This window comes from Phocoena phocoena, chromosome 8 (genome assembly GCF_963924675.1).
Source record: "Phocoena phocoena chromosome 8, mPhoPho1.1, whole genome shotgun sequence".
In the NCBI taxonomy this organism is placed as follows: Eukaryota; Metazoa; Chordata; class Mammalia; order Artiodactyla; family Phocoenidae; genus Phocoena; species Phocoena phocoena.
In genome coordinates this window covers 12,553,770-12,573,052 of record NC_089226.1, presented here as the reverse complement: position 1 = coordinate 12,573,052, position 19,283 = coordinate 12,553,770, and the positions used below count along the sequence as shown (strand labels likewise).

General features: G+C 48.8%; 1 protein-coding gene across 1 annotated transcript in view; it reads left to right on the top strand.

Annotated features, from left to right (window-relative positions):
* The window catches only part of GRIK4 (glutamate ionotropic receptor kainate type subunit 4), a 315,159-nt gene that overhangs the window by 131,590 nt on the left and 164,286 nt on the right, over positions 1 to 19,283 (top strand). Inside the window, exons 2-3 of the mRNA XM_065882791.1 lie at positions 3,505 to 3,669; positions 16,960 to 17,057. Of these exons, the coding sequence (XP_065738863.1) occupies positions 3,505 to 3,669; positions 16,960 to 17,057 (263 nt within the window). The remainder of the gene's footprint in view (positions 1 to 3,504; positions 3,670 to 16,959; positions 17,058 to 19,283) is intronic.

The window sequence follows — 19,283 nt, the reverse complement described above, 5'->3', positions numbered from 1 at the left end:
CCCAAACTTCCAATTTATCCCTCCCCACTTTGGGAGGTGATTGAGTTTAGGAGAGGTCCTGAAGGTGAGACCCCAGTGCCCTTTTCAAAGTGAGCAGAGAGCTTGATCTCCCTCTCTCTGCCGTGTGAGGACATCGGGAGAAGACAGCCATCTGCAAACCAGGAGGCAGGACCTCCCTGGAACCCAATTATGCTGGCACCCTGATCTCCTATTCCCCAGCCTCCAGAACCGTGAGAAATAAATACCACCCACTCTATGGAGTTTTCTTTTTTTTTTTTTTTTTCTTTTTGTGGTACGCGGGCCTCTCACCGTTGTGGCCTCTCCCGTTGCAGAGCACAGGCTCCGGACGCGCAGGCTCAGCGGCCATGGCTCACGGGCCCAGCCGCTCCGCGGCATGTGGAATCTTCCCGGACCGGGGCACGAACCCGTGTCCCCTGCATTGGCAGGCAGACTCTCAACCACCGCGCCACCAGGGAAGCCCCTATGGTGTTTTCTTATAGCAGTGTGAGCTAAGACACACCTACCTAGCCTACTCCCTTCTCAGCAGCAAACCCCTGGGAAGATGAATTTCATTAGAAGGAATATGACCTGTGGTTAAGAATGCAGGGTCCATATGAAACTGACCTGGGATCCCCTCCCTCCTCTACACTCACCAGCCCTGTGAACAACGGCGGGCCACTTGACCTCTGTGACCTCTGTTGTCTCATCTCCAAGTGAGGATGACACAGATAACACTCTTATCTCACAGAGTTGTTGCAGACAGTAAGTGAGACTAGGTAAGTCCACTAGGACTTACCCTGACGTTGTCACTGGATAAATGTGTACCTATTAACGTGAGGCTAGTATCCCATGGACCCGGTGCCTCTTTCCTGTGACTCATGCAGGATGGCACTGCCAATTCCTGACACTTTAGATGTCTCTTTTCTATGCTCCAGGGCTGGGTTAATGGTTTCTATTATATCTTTAAGAGTGAAACTTTTCTTTTCCCCACGATGTGTATTTTGGAGAACTCCAATATCTAAAACTGATGGATGTGGAGTTGTGCTGGTTGAAATTGGTGTGGGGCTAGAGACCTCCCTTCAGCCTTCCCCTCTGCTTCTTGAAAGAACCCAGGGGCCCTCCAGGGAACACCATTTGAGAATCGCTCCTCTGGGCTGCCCCACTTTCCTTCTATTCCCAAAGTCTTCCTTTCCTGGGACAGCACAGTGTAATTGTTCACATTTCTGCTTCCTAAGTAATAATCTCATTCTGGTCTTGCTTCCCTAAGGTGACCTGGGTAGGAATTTTAGGTGTCTCTGGGCTCTTCAGTCATACATTTACCAGTCCTTTGTCCATTCCCTCAGGGGGCTAATCCTATCAGGTGTGCATGGACTTTGCTACTTAACTCACAGAAGCCTACTTTATCGCCTAGTTCTTGGGATGTACCTCTGTGGCCCCATGTATGGCCAACCCGTGTAAATGAAATCTAATTTCTATTGTTCAGTAAGGCTATGCCTATAAATAAATCCACAAATCAGAAAAAAAGTGCTTTGTCATATTCTGTGTCCTGGTTTTGGTTTGGAAAATGGGTCACAGGAGATATGGGAACCTTATACAGAAAAGATGGCATAGAAACTGGGTCTCTGTCCACACCAGCCACAGAGATTCAAGGGCCACGTGCCAGTGAAATCTATTTGGTCTGATTCTCTGTGCTGCTCTTCTGCGGCTTCAAGCTCTGCAAGATAAGCTTGATCTTTATTTTTGTAGCAGCCTTATTGAGATATAATTCATAGAACACACAATTCACCCATTTAAAGTATACAATTCTGCGTTTTTTAGTATACTCACAGAGTTGTACAGCCATCTCCACGATCAATTTTAGGACATTTTTGTCATCCCCCCAAAAACACTATGGGCATTAGTGGTCACTCTCCATTTCTCCCCAGCTTCCTCACTCACCACCACCACTGCCACTGGGCAACATGGGCAACAGCTGATCTACTTTCTGTCTCTATTTGCCTATTCCGGACATTTCATATAAATGGTATCTTTCAACACATGACCTTTTGTGTCTGGCTTCTTCAACTGAGCATAATGTTTTCAAGGTTCATCCACGTTGTGGCATACATCAGTACTTTATTCCGTTTTGTGTTTGAGTAATATTCCATTGAATAGATATACTACATTTTTGTTCATCCACTCATCAGTAGATGGACATTTGGGTTTTCCCACTTTTTGGCTATTATGAATAATGCTGCTTGGAACATTTGTATACAAGTTTTTTTTATTATTATTTAGACAGAGTAATGGTATTTTTAGGGCATATTTTATTTTTAGCTTTTTAATTTGAAGTATAGTTGATTTACAATATAGTGTCAGTTTCAAGCATACAGCATAGTGCTTCTGTTATATATATATATATTCTTTTTCAGATTCTTTTCCCTTATAGGTTATTACAAACTAATGAGTATAGCTCTCTGTGCTATACAGGAGCTCCTTGTTGGTTATCTATTTTATATATAGCAGTGTGTATATGTTAATCCCAGCCTCCTAATTTATCCCTTCACCCACACTGCTGTGTACAAGTTTTTGTGCAGAGATTTCCAATTGTGTAACTTCCTCTACCAAGAGAACGAATGGTATCAATGGCTAGATTTACTGAGTGTGTGCTGTGCACGAGATGCTGCACTGAGCGCTTCACACGCATTATCCGTGTCATCTTCACTGGAGCCCAAAGGAGAGGCTCTCTCCCCATTTTACAAGTGAGGAGACAGAGGCCCCATAGCTAAGACGGGGCGGGGCCGGGATTTGAACTCAGGTTAACACGTATCCTTAATACTGCTTCCAGAAGTTGGGCAGCTATTGGTACCACACCACTCCAGCCATTCACACTGATTGTCACACTGATTAAATTTTGAGGGTGTGCCACTTATATACATTGTCTTACTGAATTCTCACACCAGCCCCATGAGGTTGTCTTATTCTTCCCCATGTTCAGTGAGGACAGAAGTTCATAGAAACTATGTAGCTCACTAGGTGACATGTGTCATCGGTGGACAACAGGCATTCAGCAGGGCCCTGTAGCGGGTCCTGATACCACAGGTCTCCCTCTCAAACCTGGCCTTCTTCAACCCTAGATCACCTCAAGGAGAGTTTCTCATATGCCCAGAATACCATTTTCAAAGGACTGCTGCCATCTCCCTCCCTTTGCACACGTGTGCCCATGTGTGCAGGTGAACCTAGATCCAAGGGTATCGCTATGCCTGAGCCTGGGGACCTCTTCCAGGTAGGGCCCCTGGTGGCCTGCCGTGGCATTACAGTGTCCCTGAGGTGACTAGCCACACGAGAGTTCACCGCCACACCTGGCTACAGACCTAGACCCTTAGCATGCAGGGGACTTGCTTTGGGGACAGTTCTGAGGATGGCAGGGCGGAGGTGGAAGGCGGCACGGCGGGGGAGACTGGAGTAGGAGGACGCGTAACGGTAGAGGGTACCAACTGTGTCCATGTGGTTGCCTGCCCACAGCTGCTATCCTGGATGACCCCATGGAATGCAGCAGAGGGGAGCGGCTGTCTATCACCCTGGCCAAGAACCGCATCAACCGTGCTCCCGAGAGGCTGGGCAAGGCCAAGGTCGAAGTGGACATCTTTGAGCTTCTCAGAGACAGCGAGTACGAGACTGCAGAAACCAGTACGTAGCATGGGCAGGGCTGCCCTCTGCTTCCCTTGCTGGCAGAGGAGGGGCTGGTGGTGTGAGCCGCACCCATTGCCGGGCCTGTGATGTAGATATTCCCAAGAGAGGAAGAGAAACATGCACCAGGAAGCCCTATAGGGCTTAGTCGAGACAAGATCCCAGGTTTTGTTGCAAATCACGTGTGGAGTAGAATTAAGACAGGGAATTCATTCGTTCCTTCATTTACCCACTCATTCACTCCTTCATATATTGATTCATTCATCTCCTGGACATTTTGTACACAGATCCCTGAATGAAACCTTGTATGGGCTTAAGAAAGGAGAGATTCCGCCAGCCCCAGGGAAGCATAGCCATGGCACATCTGTTTCCTGTCTTGCTTTCTTTTGCTGAGGGCAGTGTCGTGGGAAGAAGCTGAGACTTGGGCTGGACGTCAGCCACTCACTCTGTGGGTAACCTTGGACAAGTCAGTGATTCTGTTTAACCTCAGTTTCTTCACCTGTAAAATGGGAACCCTAAGGTCTACTTCGCAAATCTTGCAGGTCATTGTGAGATTTAAATGACTTGCAGTATAGGGGAATCCTCTGTGAGCTGGAGTGCTTTACGTTCACACGCAGTTGGTCGCTCCAGTCACACCTACGGAGCCCCTCCCATGTGCTGGGCACTGCTTTTAATTCTCCCAACAACCAGAGAGTTAAGTGTTATTATTCCCACTTTACCAAAGAAACTGATGCTCAAAGACATTGGATAACCCCAGAGCTAGTCAATGGCTGAGCAAGTCCTGGACCCTGAACTTGCATCACGACCCTGCACGTCTAGTGTCCCATCCACTCCACCTCCCCTGCACTTCTCTGGTGTGTGGCTGGTATTACTTTGATGACTTTACAGGATGAGCTTCCAGGTTAGTGGGGTGGTGGCTTGTAGCTAAGCTGGAAATGAACAACTCCAGTTCAGAGGGAAAGAGCGGGAGACCCTCAGCCCAGAGAGATGATGGCCTCCATTCCCTAAGGCTCTGGAGTCCCATCTCCTCCCTTTCTAGCCCATTTCAACCTTTAATGACACTCAGTGGCAAAACCAAACCAAACTAAAGAACAACTCGCTCAAATATACATGTCAGACATCTGGTCGTCTGCATGCTCTCGTCTGGGTTATTAATATTGCAAGAGAAGAAACACATTTACACTGGCTTAAGTACAATTGGTAGGATATTGTATGGATCCAAAGAGAGCAGGACGGGAGGAAGGCAGTGGCTCTCTGTCTGTCCCACAGCGTCTTTAGTGCTCTTGTTGTATTGGATCCATGCTCTTCCCTCTCTGCTACTTTGGTTTCCCTGGTTTATTCATCATGTCCCGTAATGGCCATCCAGGCCCAGCTGACAATTTGTTTATCCTTTCAGGAAACTTTTATAGAGCATTTGCTCTATTTCAGGCCTGACTCAGGATATCATGCATTGGGAGCAATGCAGAAAACAAGAGAGACACAGTCCCTGCCCTCAGGTGGCTTACAGTCTCTCTTCAGTGTGCAGCTTCCCTCAGTGCCTCTTGGTTTGGAGACAAGGTAGAGGATCTGGTTGGTCCTGTCTCACAAGCCACAGGCATTGACCAGATGACCTAAGAGCTACCCTTGGGGAAAAAGTCCACTCCGAAAGACTGAGGGTGGATTTCTATCACACAAAACAGGGTTGTTGAGGCCAGCAGGATCTATGGACACAGATTCCTTCAGAAGAAGGCATGGTGGAAACGGTACCTGGAATTGTCATTCATTTATTCACTTGGTCAGTCAATAAATATTTAGTGAGTGCCTGCTGTACTCTATCCTAGGCAATGGGGATTCAGCAGGGCACAGGTAGAAATCCTAGTTGTCATAGAGGTTAAATTCGAGTCCAACAAAAGGAAGATTCAGATTTCTCAGGATCTTCAAAATGAAAGCAGAAATACTAGCAGTGACTTCTCATGAATCTCCTGGTCCTGTCTGTATTGTAGTGTTTCTTTTTTGTCCATGAGGGCAGGTCGCAGACAGGGGGCCTAAATAGTTCTGTAGCCTATTCTTTGAAAAACCAGCTTCCCCTTCTTCTTCTTTGGTTCCTCAGGGTTTCCTTCGCAGAACAGAAAGCATGGATTGCCCACTGAGGATGGGGGTCATTAGCAGATGTAAATTTCTTCTCCCAATGACCCAGGCTTAGTGGAGTCAATACATCTAAAATATTAAGCTGGATGAATCAGGGGAAGAAAGGAAACTGGTATCTTTATTCCACATTACAGAGCTTTGGAGCATCTTTCTAAGGCCCCTCTTTTAGGCACCAAGTATTTTACTAACACGTGGCCCTTGGTTCAGCTTTTACATGTCACTGTGTTTGAGGCACGATGAGCATTTGTTAGAAAAGAGGGCTTTTGGATCTTTCTACCCCAAAGGCTTTTCATCTAACGCCTGAGCTGCTCTCCCACAGTGGATTTTAAACACCACCCAGATAGTTCATAGAAAGCTTCCAGCCCCGCCTGCTCTTTCCCTCCCACAATAAGGGGGAGAGTGGGTGGTGGGTTACCGCGTTTAGCTGAAGCGGGATGGGGCGGGACTGGGGGGGGTCAGTGGTGGGATGGGGGAAGGAGGTTAAAAGGAGGCAGGATCCCCAGATGAAGGAGGAGCGACATCTCTGCGATCCCTACGTTGGGGAGACTGTGGTATAAAGAGTAGGAACATGGATTTTAGGATCAGACCGACCAGGTTTCAATCCTGGCTCTGCTGTTTACTAGCTGTGTGACAGTGGACAGGCTGCTGAACCATTTCGTGCCTCCGTTTCCTCATTTGTAAAATGAGGTGATGGTGATAACACCTCCTAGGGTCATTCGGAGCAGGACACGAGACAGTGCAGGTGAGTTCCTTAGCACCGCGCACGTACCAGGTAGTTAGTAAGTGGCAGCTATGGATTTCGTTGTTGGCTTTATTCTCTCACCACCACCGCCTCCCCACCTTGGAGCTGGCTTCCTCCCCCTCTTACCATCATGTCTCTCTCCCTGTCCCAGAGTTCAGCCATCCCTACCTGGCAGCACCATCTACCTCCCGGACTCCTCTCACACCGCCTGTCTTAATGTCAGGTGCCTCGTGGGGCCTCGATCATAACTGGATATTCCCCTCTCTTCCCCGTTTTCTGGGTTGATGCATCCGACAGCACCGAGCCTTTGTGTGCCTCCCAGAGCCAGCTACTGCTCCAGCTCATGGTGGCTGTGTCTTCCCTGGGCTGGTGGCCTGGGGTTGATTTGCATTGTTAATGTAAAACTACTTGAGTGGCTCTGGGGCCCTGACGAATGCCCCCAACCTCACACCTGTCACCCGGTGCCCCGAGACTCCACTTCAAGGGGATAAAAGCGATCCTAGTGATGACATCCTTGGTTGCGGAAAGCAGAGGCTCTGATCTAAATGGAGGTGGTAGCAATCCTACAGGGAACTCTTGTGCCCACTCTCGGCAATAGGGCAATAGGTGAGTTTCAAAAACTCTGCACAAATAATGAGTCACATTTGGGACGGGCGTGTCATTCAAGGGAAACAATGGCAATTTCAGAATCAAAGAGGATGAAGTGTAAAACTAAAGATGCTGGAGTTCAACTATCTCATTTGATAGTTGAAAGCAAGGCTGGGAGATGGAAAGTATCACACGGGGTGTTAATAACGACGTGGACACTGGAAAGATACAAGTAGCAAACCACCCCGCTTTTATCTGGTTCAGATAGATTTTCATATAGTGGGTTTATTTAAAGTGAGGGTCACCCGTAAAGCTTCCTCAGACCCTCGTCCAATCCCCTCTACCTCTTTGCCTGGTCACCATCATTGCCTCAGGCTTCTTGATGTTTGACTTCCCAGCTCCCTCTGCGCAGCCCACAGGTCTGAAATAAGAGGGCTGGACAAGACCTATCAGGTCACCTCCCCGCATGGCCATCCCTTCCCTCCTGGCTCAAGTATCTTATCTCCATCTCTGCCTTTCTCGTGCAGCAAGCTCCCACAGCATCGCCCTCCTCTGTTCCTATAGATCCCTGTGTCTCCTACAGCGAACGTATTAGAGCTAAACTAAGTGCCACCCCCTCCCTTATCACCCAGACACCCTGAGGCACCATCCCTGCTGCTGCCAGAGCCAGTCTGAAGTTTAATTTACTGCAGAGCTAGAAGCAGGAGCCTCCCTGTCAGCCCCTCACCTCTGCCCTGGTTTGTCTCTATGAGGACAAGCGTGCTATCAGCTGTCCACACTGTTTCCCCTGGAAACCCAGAGGCTCACTGGTTCTCGGGCCCCGTGAGGCCCCAGTGCCTGGAAATGGGCACAGAGAGTGAGGTTCCAGCCGCCCCTCCTGCACAGGATCCCGAGCTTCTCGAAGGCTCTGTGGGCACGACCTCTGCTGATTCAGGGCTGCTTCTAGTGAGTAAAGGCTAACATCCCTCCATCAGCTCAATAGAATGACTCCAAGTCAGCATGAGGGAAAATGGTGAGAAGCCAGAGGAGAAAGTCATCGGAATAGTGATGAGTCATTCAACACGCATTCCCCGCCTCCCTTTCCCACCTCACGTACGCATAACAGGGACGCAGAAATGCATTGAATTACAGTGGTTAGAAATGGCCTGGCCCAACCTCCTCATTTTACAGATGGGGAAACTGAGGCTCACAGTCTTTCCCAGGAGGCGGTGAGACCACACATCTGAAAAGTGACATAAATCTCAGTAGCTCTGCTGTGGGCTTGCCAGGGAGTGGCTCAGACAAGGGCAGAATGAGGTCAGAAATAGGTCATAGGTGTAGCTAGGCGGTCAGGTAAGGCCGCTGGGCCAGAACTTGGAATGTTTGACAGGTGAGGGCATCCACGCAGAAGCCTTAATAGCATGCTTGAGGAAGGAAAAAAACCGGAAACCTTGGGGCACAATGACAGCTGGGTGTGGCTAAAACAGGGAGCATCTGCCGTGGTGGGGGGGGGGGTGGGGTGCGGTGGTGAAGGCCAGGACTGGAGAGCTGTGTAGAATAGCGGTCAGGATCCTAATCGCCAGCACTGTGGGCTTATCTCCTGTGCCTCAAACTCCTCATCTGTAAAATGGGAACAATAAGAGTTCTCACTTCATGAGGTTGCTGAAAGATTAAGTGAGATGATGCGGTTAGAAAACTTAGAGCAGTGCCAGGAGTCAGGTGAACTCTTGATAAATTTCACCTATTAGTATGATTTGGTAGTAGAACTAGTATTGTAACTCCTCGCTCTCTGGATCATCGTAGGGATTCAGGGTGGTGTTGTGTCTGCCAGCCCGTTGCCTGCATGTGTAAACTCCCCGTACGGTGTTGCTGCTTCCATGGTGGTCTGGGACCAGGCTGAGGGCTTTGAATGATACGCCGTTGGTGAGAGGAGCCAATGGTGGGTTTGTTTTCCTTCCAGTTTTATTGAGACGCAATCGGCATACAGCACTGTGTAAGTTCAAGGTGTACAGCATAATATTTGACTTACATATATCGTGAAATTATTATCACGGTAAGCTAAGTGACCATCCATCACCTCCTATAGATACAAAATCAAAGAAACAGAAAAAATGTTTTCCTTGTGATGAGAACTCTTAGGATTTACTTTCTTGGCAACTTTCATGTAGAACATACAGCTGTGTTAATTATACTTATCACGCTGTGCGTTACATCCCTAGCTCTTTTATAATGGAAGTTTGTACCTTCTGACTGCTTCATCCAATGCCCCCTCCCCGCACCCTCTGCCTCTGGTAACCATGAATCTGATCTTTCCTATGAGTTGGTTTGTTTGTGTTTGAAGAATAATTGACCTACAGCGCTGTTGCTTACTGGTGTGTAACATAGTGATTTGATATTTCTATGTATTACAAAGTGATCACCACGATAAGTCTAGTTACCATCTGTCACCATACAAAGATATTACATTATCATTGACTATATTCCCCACACTGTTCATTTCATCCCTGTGACAGCCAGTGGCAGTTTTGAGTTCTCCGATACGCTGGGGCACGCTCACCAGGGAGGTCCCCATTGTGGGGCGTGACAGTGCACAGACCTGGCACTGCACCCTCACAGCACCCCTCTCGGCTCTTGAGGCCAGCATGGCCAGTCCATTCAGCCCCTGGTCCATTCACAGAACTGAGAGTGGACCATGCTCCCGAGGCTCTGGCACAAGGAGGGGTTAGTTCTTGGTGCTGATGGGGACGGTTGTTTGCCTCACTCCGATAGCATGACCAAGCACACAGAGAGACCTGCGCTCTGACTCCACTCGGGCTTCGGCGCCCTGAAGTGTCTTTTTTTTTTTTTTTTTTATTGCGGTACGCGGGCCTCTCACGTTGCGGAGCACAGGCTCCGTACACGGGCCCAGCCGCTCCAGCCGTTCCGCGGCTGATATGTGGGATCTTCGCGGACCGGGGCACGAACCCGCGTCCCCTGCATCGGCAGGCGGACTCTCAACCACTGCGCCACCAGGGAAGCCCGCTATCTTTATGTGAAGGACTCTGAGCTCTCCCGGCCTCTGCTCCACATCGATATCAGCTACCGGTGGCCCCGATTGTTTACCACAGGGGCTCCGGGAGCGCCACGCTGTGGCGCTGAGTTTCCTCGTCCCCACCCCGGAAGCTGCCCCTTCCCTGGAGGGCCTGCCACCAGTGAGCCTGTGAGTAACTGCTCTGCACCACCTTCAGCACAGCCAGACCCTTCCCCTCCCTGTGAAGACTCAGAGAAGGTGACGTTCCCATAAGCACCTCCTGTCCAGCCCAGGAGTCTAAGGAGACTTCAAATCCAGGCCGGAGCTGGTATCTCCAGGGGAAGAAGTTTCCCCTTCTTACAACATCCCATCATGGTGCTTTATTCCTGCAGCTGCTCTGTCAGTTGCCTTCCAACTCCTCTGGGAAACTTGGTTGCCGTGGCAACATCTCTCACCTCTCCCTGCTCCCTGGGAGGCAGAAGCAGAGTGCACCTCCCTCTCCTCCACCCCTCAAACTGCTCAGAGATCCTCACGAGACAGCCGGGGCCTGCAGAAACAGGGTCCAGGAAGTTTCAGAACTGAGGTCCTTTATAACCGATTTTCATTTCTACTGAAACGATGCCTCCACCCTTCATAGGGAATGAAAGAACAATTCCCAGATCCCAGGAAATCCCCAGGCCATGGCTACTGGGAAGATGATAATTCACTTTCATTGCACTCATTTTGAATCGTTTCAGTTCAGCTGAACAAACATCTATTGACTAATTCCTTTTTGCCAGGACTGAATAAATGTGACCCCGGCCTTCAAGGAGTTTCCGATCCAGTGGGAAATGGAAGATGGACACTCACAACAGCAGGCACAAGTCCATGAACCCTTGAGGCCAGATGTGTTTAGATTTCAGAACTTGCCGGATACTGGAAAGGTCATGTGGTGCTTATACCATACATTAAGTAGCATCTCAGATGGGGCTTGGGGCTGAACCCCACACTCAAAATTAAATGCATGCTTACATTCAGATATTCATATATTATAAATAGCTTCACATCTATCTATTTAGATCAGATTTTGCCACCAAATGAGTTTGATGAAACCATTCAGTTTCAGAGCCTTTTGGATTTTGGAATTGGGAATAAGGGATTGTGACCTTCTGTAAGAATTTCTTTTTAGGATAAGCTTCTCCTTACTGAGACCCAGCATAATGAGCTAGCTTGGGGCAGAAGCTGGCCAGGAATTCAGAGAACAAGGATGCTGACCTGCCGAGCATGAAGTTGACTCAGAGCCACGGTGTGATGTGAATATTGGGAGGGAATGGCACCTTCTCACCCATGGGCAAGAACTGAGTGGGGCACTGGAGGATCAGTAGGAGTTTTCCAGGCGGAAGGGCAAGAGAGGGCCTAGACCATGGTAGTCTGTGGGTGCTAATGGACTCCTTCTCAGAAAAAAGTTTTTAAATGAATAAAATTACATAGATAGGATGACCAGGGAAACCAGTTATATGGAAATGCAGTTAAAATATTTTAATAGTGATATATTAATGTATTTTAACTGTATTTCCATGTAATTGGTTTCCCTGGTCATCCTATCTATGTAATTTTATTCATTTAAAAACTTTTTTTAAACATCCTATCTATTAATGCATTCAATAGCCAAATGTTACGACTAGTGTAATTTCAAAGTAATTATGAATATGAATGATATCTCAAGACATCTGCAGTACTGTAATGTGATATGAAAACACTCACGATGTCTGTCAATGACAAAGTCACAGCAACTGTTAATATACTGTGGTTTATTGCCTATATTCCAAATTGAAGGAAATGCTGAATTTCTGTTAGGGGTTAAGAGAAAATAATGCCATTTTTCTTCCCCCAGAATGTTCACAGACCACTGACTTCTGCCCACAGATCTCAGGCAGAAGGTTAAGACCCCTGGTCTAGTCAGAGAGAACAACTTGGGAATAGGTTCCAGGTGTATTCCAGGTGAGCTGGCGGGAAGTGGGAGTGCAGTGGTTGGGAGCTGACCCTGGAGTGAGGGGTCGGGAGTCTGAACCCTGACTCTGCCCTTTAACTTTTCTGTTTTCTTGTCTGTAAAATGAGGGTGACAGTAACAGTATCTATCACATCAGGTTGTTTCCAGAATTAAATAAGTCAATTCACATAAAGTGCTTAGAATGGGCCATAAGTAGCACTTAATAAATGTGGGCTTTTATAACCTCTTCTTCCAGTCACTCCGCAGTGCATAACAATTTTCTGTATTTGCTTAGTTGTAGCCTTCATGTAGATATACATATAATTTTATATCCTGCTTCTTGCTCTTAATATTATTACATAAATATTTTTAAGATTATTATAAACTGTTCATAAGCATTTTAAATGCCTAAGTAATATTCCACTTGGGTATATGACCCACACTTTAGATAACTATTGCCTTATGATTGGACATTTAGCTTATTTCCAATTTTCTATGAAAAGAGCTGAGTGGGCTTCAGTGTGGTTCAACAGCTATTTATTGAGCACGTTAACTCTGAGTCCAGCCCTGTGCTAGGCATGGAGGACACAGAGATAAATAAGACAAGCTTTCTGCCCTGCAGGAGCACACAGACCTACATTTAGGATTATAATTGGCCTTGCTTTGGAGAACAGATTGGAAAATGAAGAATCCTGGAGACGGAGAAAGCCCTTAGGAGGCAGGTAGCAAAAGGGGCTGATGGATCTGTGACAGTGGGAGTGGGAAGGAAAGGATAGTGGGGGGTGAGCAGGTCAAATGGTCAGAACCTGGCCCCTGATTGGTATAGCGAGTGAGTAGATGCAGTAAGGAGAGGTAAGGAAGAGTCAAGGGCGACCATGGTTTGAACTTCAGGAGCTCAGGGGGGTAAAGTGAAGTGGTTAAGAGCTTGGGCTTTGATGCCAGATGGATCTCCAAATTCAAGCCCAGCTCTACCATATATGACCTGTGTGACCTTGAACAAGGCACTTAAATTTTCTAAGCCTCAGTTTCACCATCTGTAAAGTGGGGATAATAATGAGTCTTCCTGACAGTGTGAAGATCAAATCAGATTATGTATGAAAAGTATATAACAGACATGCTGTATTGGGAATAATAATAATGAGTCCTGTAGCACGTCAGTACCACTCTAAGTGCCTTGTATGTATTAACTCACTTTAATTCTCACGACATCCCTGCCGGAGAGGTGCTGTTAGCATCCCAGTTCTATAGATGAGAAAGCAGTCTCAGAGAGTTTGGGTAACTTGCTCAAGGTCTCACAGCTAGTAAGTGACCCAGTCAAGACTCACACTCAGATAGACTTGCATCAGAGTTCGTGCTCTTAAGGACTGTGCTTTCTGCCTTTCTGCCTCTCTCTCTGGAAGAGACACCAGAAGGAAGTCCCTGTGGCAACGCCCAGCAGGTAGGTGGAACGCGTTTTGTAACCCAGGACATGGGTCAGGGTGTAGGATCACCGGGGCAGAGATGAGATGTGGAGTCCACAGGCAAGGTCGAGATTGCCCAGGGAGAGTGAGGCATGGACAAAATCTGAATTTAGTGGAGAGGAGAAGGAAGAGGAGTTGGCTAAGGAAGTGAGAAAGACCAATCAGAGAAGCGGCTGAGAATCAGGATCGGATAGCGTCATGAAATTCAAAAGAGCAATGCAATCGGCGGCATCAAATGCTACAAAAAGAGAGATAAGAACTGCTAAGAGACATTGGTGACCTTGGGGAAGCAGGTGCAGCAGGACAAGATGGGGTGTGGTCTGGGGTTGAAAAGAGATGGGCAAAGTGGCTGCAAGGAGTAGGGCAGACAGAACAGGTAGTGGGACGAACACTGGGTGGGGTCCGCAGACTTGAATTCCAGCGCTGGCTCAGACCTTTATTAGGTGTGTGACTTTACGGGGAGTCACTTAACATCCCTAGGATGCTGTTGCCTTATAGGTAAAATCAGGAACTAAGCTCCACCCCTGAGGCTGCTGTAGGAATAGGAATTTGATGGCCAATGAATTTAGAGCCCCCAGCTACTTCTGTTCAAGCCATGGAAGTAGCTTGAACTTTGAAGAGTGTTCTTCAAAGGTAAAGCCTGTCCAAAGTTACTCTGTTGCTGGGGATGGTTCTGACACTTGGTACTACTGAGTCCCCCTCAGGCACCCACTGCTGGCAACCTGTCAGTCAGCTGAGATCCACGATGTTAAAGGACCCCCGCCTGAGCCTCAGGCTGAAAGAAGACCCCACAGGTCTATCGTTTGTGTGATAAATTACAGATCTGTCATTTGTGTGATAAATTACAGCACCGGGATTTGAACCCTGGTGCTCTACCCCACCGCCTGTGCCCCATCAGAGCCATAACTTGGCTGTAGGGGCCAGTGGTTAGGACTCTGCTTTAGGAGAAAGAGCACCAGGTTGCAGATGTGGCTTTGCAGCTGGCTCAGTAAGGATGCTTGGACTGATTCCTTAACCTCACTGTACTGACCTGACACTTGATGTGAATAGGAGGAAAATGTGTCCAGAGATGAGCTTTGAGGTTTGAAGAGAAGGACGTCTCGTAGCGAGACTGGGAACCACAGAGTATAATCTGAGGGGCAGCTCTGTGGTTCTGATATCACCATGTGTGTGCTGAGAATTGTCCTACGTTCTCTGTCTGTCTGTTTTCTCCTTTTCTTCCCCCCTTCCTTTCTCAATCTGTAATATTTTTTAAAGTAATTTTTATTGGAGTATAGTCGCTTTACAATGTTGTGTTAGTTTCTGCTGTACAGCAAAGTGAATCATCTATATGTATACATATATCCACTCTTCTTTAGATTTCCTTCCAATTGAGGTCACCACAGAGCACTGAGCAGAGTTCCCTGTGCTATACAGTAGGTCCGCATTAGTTATCTATTTTATACATAGTATCAATAGTGTATATGTGTCAATCCCAATCTCCCAATTCATCCCACCCCCTCCTTTCCTCCTTGGTAACCGTAAGTTTGTTTTCTACCTCTGTGACTCTATTTCTGCTTTGCAAATAAGTTCATCTGTAGCATTTTTCTAGATTCCACTTATAAGCTATATTATACGATATTTGTCTTTCTCTCTCTGGCTTACTTCACTCTGTATGACAATCTCTAGGTCCACCCATGTTGCTGCAAATGGCATTATTTCGTTCCTTTTTATGGCTGAGTAATATTCCATTGTATCTCCGTACCACATCTTCTTTATCCATTCTTCTGTCGACGGACATTTAGGTTGCTGCCATGTCCTGGCTATTGTAAAATCAAAACTACAATGAGGTATCACCTCACACCGGTCAGAACGGCCATTATCAAAAAATCTACAAACAGGGCTTCCCCGGTGGCGCAGTGGTTGAGAGTCCGCCTGCCAACGCAGGGGACGTGGGTTCGTGCCCTGGTCCGGGAAGATCCCACATACCGTGGAGCGGCTGGGCCCGTGAGCCATGGCCACTGAGCCTGCGTGTCTGGAGCCTGTGCTCCGCAGCGGGAGAGTCCACAACGGTGAGAGGCCTGCGTACCGCAAAAAAAAAAAAAAAATCTACAAACAATAAATGATGTAGAGGGTGTGGAGAAAACGGAACCCTCCTATACTGTTGGTGGGAATGTAAATTTGTACAGCCACTGTGCAGAGCAGTATGGAGGGTCCTTAAAAATCTAAAACTAGAACTACCATACGACCCAGCAGTCCCACTCCTGGGCCTATATCTGGAGAAAACCATCATTCGAAAGGATGTAGCATTTTAAAATCTTACATTCTCTCCTCTTCTGACTGCGTGTCCTACCCATCCACTCACTCATTGGACAGACATGAACTGGGCGCTTAGAAAACACTGTGCTGGACAGCAGGGAAATGCGAAGTGGGGATTTAGAGATAAATACGTCTCAGCTCTGGCCTTTAAGAGGTTTGAAATCTAGCGAGAGGAGAAACACATCTAAACAACAAACTGAAACAGACACATTTACAAGTGTCTTAGAACAGAGGGAAAATCCATGGGCCTCGGAGCCCCAGGGAGGATGGATTCTACTAAAAGGAGTTGCGGGAGGGGTAAGGAGAAGGTGGCATTTGAGGTGCTTCTTGACAGGTGAGTGAGCATCTGGGGTAGAGGAGGGAAGGGCGCCTTCCCCAGGGGGGAGGTACAAGGTCACAGAGCGTGCTGGTTGGTCAGGAAGGCACGTGATGGGCTCAGGGAAGCAGGAGCGCCAGGCTCCAGGCCAGGTGAAAGGAGGGTGGCATTGAAAGATGAGGGCCCTCTCGGCCACTCACTCTCTCTCTTCCTTCTCCTCTCTCTCTCCTGTTCCCTTTGACTTTAGCTGGGCTGCTTTCTTCTCTCTGCCTGCCTCATCCTCACTATCCTTTTTCTCTCTGCTTGTCTACCATTTTTCCTCTCTAGACTCTCTTTGGCGGGGTGGCTAACAGATTGCATGCTGGCTGGCCATCCTGTGAGCTAGACCCGTAGCCCCTGCAGCAGCCATGTCCGGGCTCCCAGCACCCATCCTACAGGCTAGGCAGAAAGAGGGTGGGACGTGCAGGTTTCCGTTGTGCGCCTCCATCCTTCGGTGACAGCCCAGACAATTTATACACCCTGTCGGCTGAGGCCGTATGTTGTCATAACCTGGGTCATTTCCTCATTTAATACCATCCATAAACTCCAATAAAACTGTCCTGGAGCCCAGTAGTCCAGGGGAGGAGAGGCACTGGGTTTGGAAGAATAGGAGGGGTACCAGGACGGGGACGGGGGTGGGCGGGAGGTGAGGGGCCAGCGGGGGGAAGATCGGAGGACTCGAGGCCGAAGCCCACGCCCCACCTGATGAGCGCCTTGTTTCCTTTCCTGCTCCCCACGTTTTGCCCCTGCCGCTGGCTGCAGTGTGTCAGATCCTTCCCAAGGGGGTGGTCGCTGTCCTGGGACCATCCTCCAGCCCGGCCTCCAGCTCCATCATCAGCAACATCTGTGGGGAGAAGGAGGTGAGTGCTGGGCAGGGTTGGGGGGCTCTCTGCAGGCTGGCAGCCTGTGCCCCAGGCCCAAAGATATCGTGGATTCTTAAGGGCTCAAGAGTGAATCAAGGTCTGGTTGGTGTCACTAATAACATCAATACAAATAAAAGAACTGGGCCTTTGTTGGGCACTTACTTTTTTCAGGTTGCTTGGATGGAGGGGACTCAGAGGAAGAGTTTCATAATATTTTCAAGCTGAGCCCCTCCGAGTCTTGGGGTCCTGTGACAGGGGAAGGGGGTGTCCCTTGAAGGCGGCGGGTAGAGGGAGAGGCTGGGGAGGGTGGTGGTCCAGGGGAGGCCAAGAGGGCAGAAGTCTGAGCTCCACAGGAACAGCTGCGGAGTCTCTGTTTAGATATTGGGATTCTGGGGAAGAATGCCTTTGGGGCCAGGCCTTGCTACATTTTAGTGCTGAAATAAAGTTTGAAAAGCTCTGTTTTGTAAGCTCTCTAGAAAAGAGATTTTATTTCGCTTTCTTCTTCATTCACCAATTCCAGGGTTTACTTCTCCAAACTGCTGGGTCCATTCCCTCTAGCCCTCGTTCCCTGGGAGATAAAGAGGGCCTGCTCCCTATTCCAGCAACTCTATCCCTCCTTTTCCCCCAGAGGAAACAAATTGGAAACTTCAGAGATTGTATTGCCGGAATCTTTCCTAGTCCTTCTTGGAATCAATCAGTCCTTCCCCTTTCAGATACAATCCTGGGAGACAGTGGCAAGGTGACCCCATAGCCTCCCAAGGGCCTTCTAGCCAGGTCTTTTGGGAACAGATGGAGCTTGATGGCCAGGAGCTGTGGAGGGGCAGGGCGGAGGGACAGGAGACAGAAGGGCAAATTTTGCACCTGTCCTGGGAGCCTAGAGGCTCAGCCTTCCAGAGGTGTTAGCTTTGGGAGGATCCAGCTCTTGCAATAGGATGGGGCACCTCCTTAGTGAGCTGCCCTCACCGAGGCAGTGGAGCAATAGACAGGCCCCTGCTTAGCCCAGGCCCTCTGGAAGCCACTCTCTTGATGCTCCCACTTCTCTTATGATCAGAGGGCTTGGTCCCCGCGGCTTTGGGAAGAATACTGGTCTTCTCTGTTTTAGGAACGTACTCTCGGGATTGTTATCAGCACGGTAGAGTGCCCTGCGGTCCTAGCTCCAGTCCTGCAATGGGTCTTACTTACCACTGCCCTGTAGGCGGAATCCTTGAGCTTCAGGCCATGGGCAGGGTCTGTGTTGACAACTCCCCATCCTTCCTCCCACATGTCCTGGAAGATGACTCCCGAGCCAGCCCAGGCCAAAAAAAAAGAGCTTCTGTCCCACTGCAGTCCCTTCCAGCATCTCCCAGGTCTGGGCCCCTGCAAGTTAGACCTGATGCTTAATTTAAGTCTTTCTTGCCAGGCTCCACGTAACAGCTCAGATCTGTGGCAGGTTGTTATTTCCCAGTTGCTCTGATCTTCACCAAGTGAGCTTGCCAAGACTTCGGCTGCCCATTTCCTCTTTTCTGCTCTCTCCTTTTTGTTCCCCCCCTCTCCCTCTTCCCCAGCACACTTTCCTCACTGTCCCCTACAGTCATCCCCCCAGTGCCCACTCCAGAATGGCCTCCTCTTGGTGTTCAGCGAACACATCCCTTAACCCTGCTTGGCATTTCAGGCCGGAGGTGGAGACCCTGATTTGCACCCACCTTCCCATCCCGCCGCCCCGGACCCTGTGCCGGTGACCAGCCAGGCGGGCTGTGCTGCCCAGGGAATGGCCAGATGGTTACCCCTCCTTTGTCTGGTCATGTTCCTTCCAGAGCAACCTTCCCTCTCCATTCAGATTTTGCACTTCTTCTACTATTTTATGAGGCTGAACTGCCTCACACTGATTCCCTTCAGCTTCAAGGAAAAGAAATGGAGTTCTCACTGAGGAGTTCATTCTTTTAAATGCTGCTAAGATGTCTGCAGCCCCTGTGGCTGGCTGCTTTCTGCCTTGCTGCCCTCCCCTCCGTGCCGCTCACCTCTCCATCCCCCCACCCCTCCATGATGACTTCCGGGGTTGCATTTGCACCTGCAGATCCGTTTTGGATTCATCTCTGTCCCAGAGAGAGACTCAGCAGGATTGGCCTGGCCATCCCTTCTGGGGCCCATCAGAGCAGCTGGCTGCCTCCCAGCAGCCTTCAAGATGCCAGGCTGTGCTGGAGACTTCGCACCAGCTCCCCTTCTTAGGGAGGCCCCTCAGCCCTC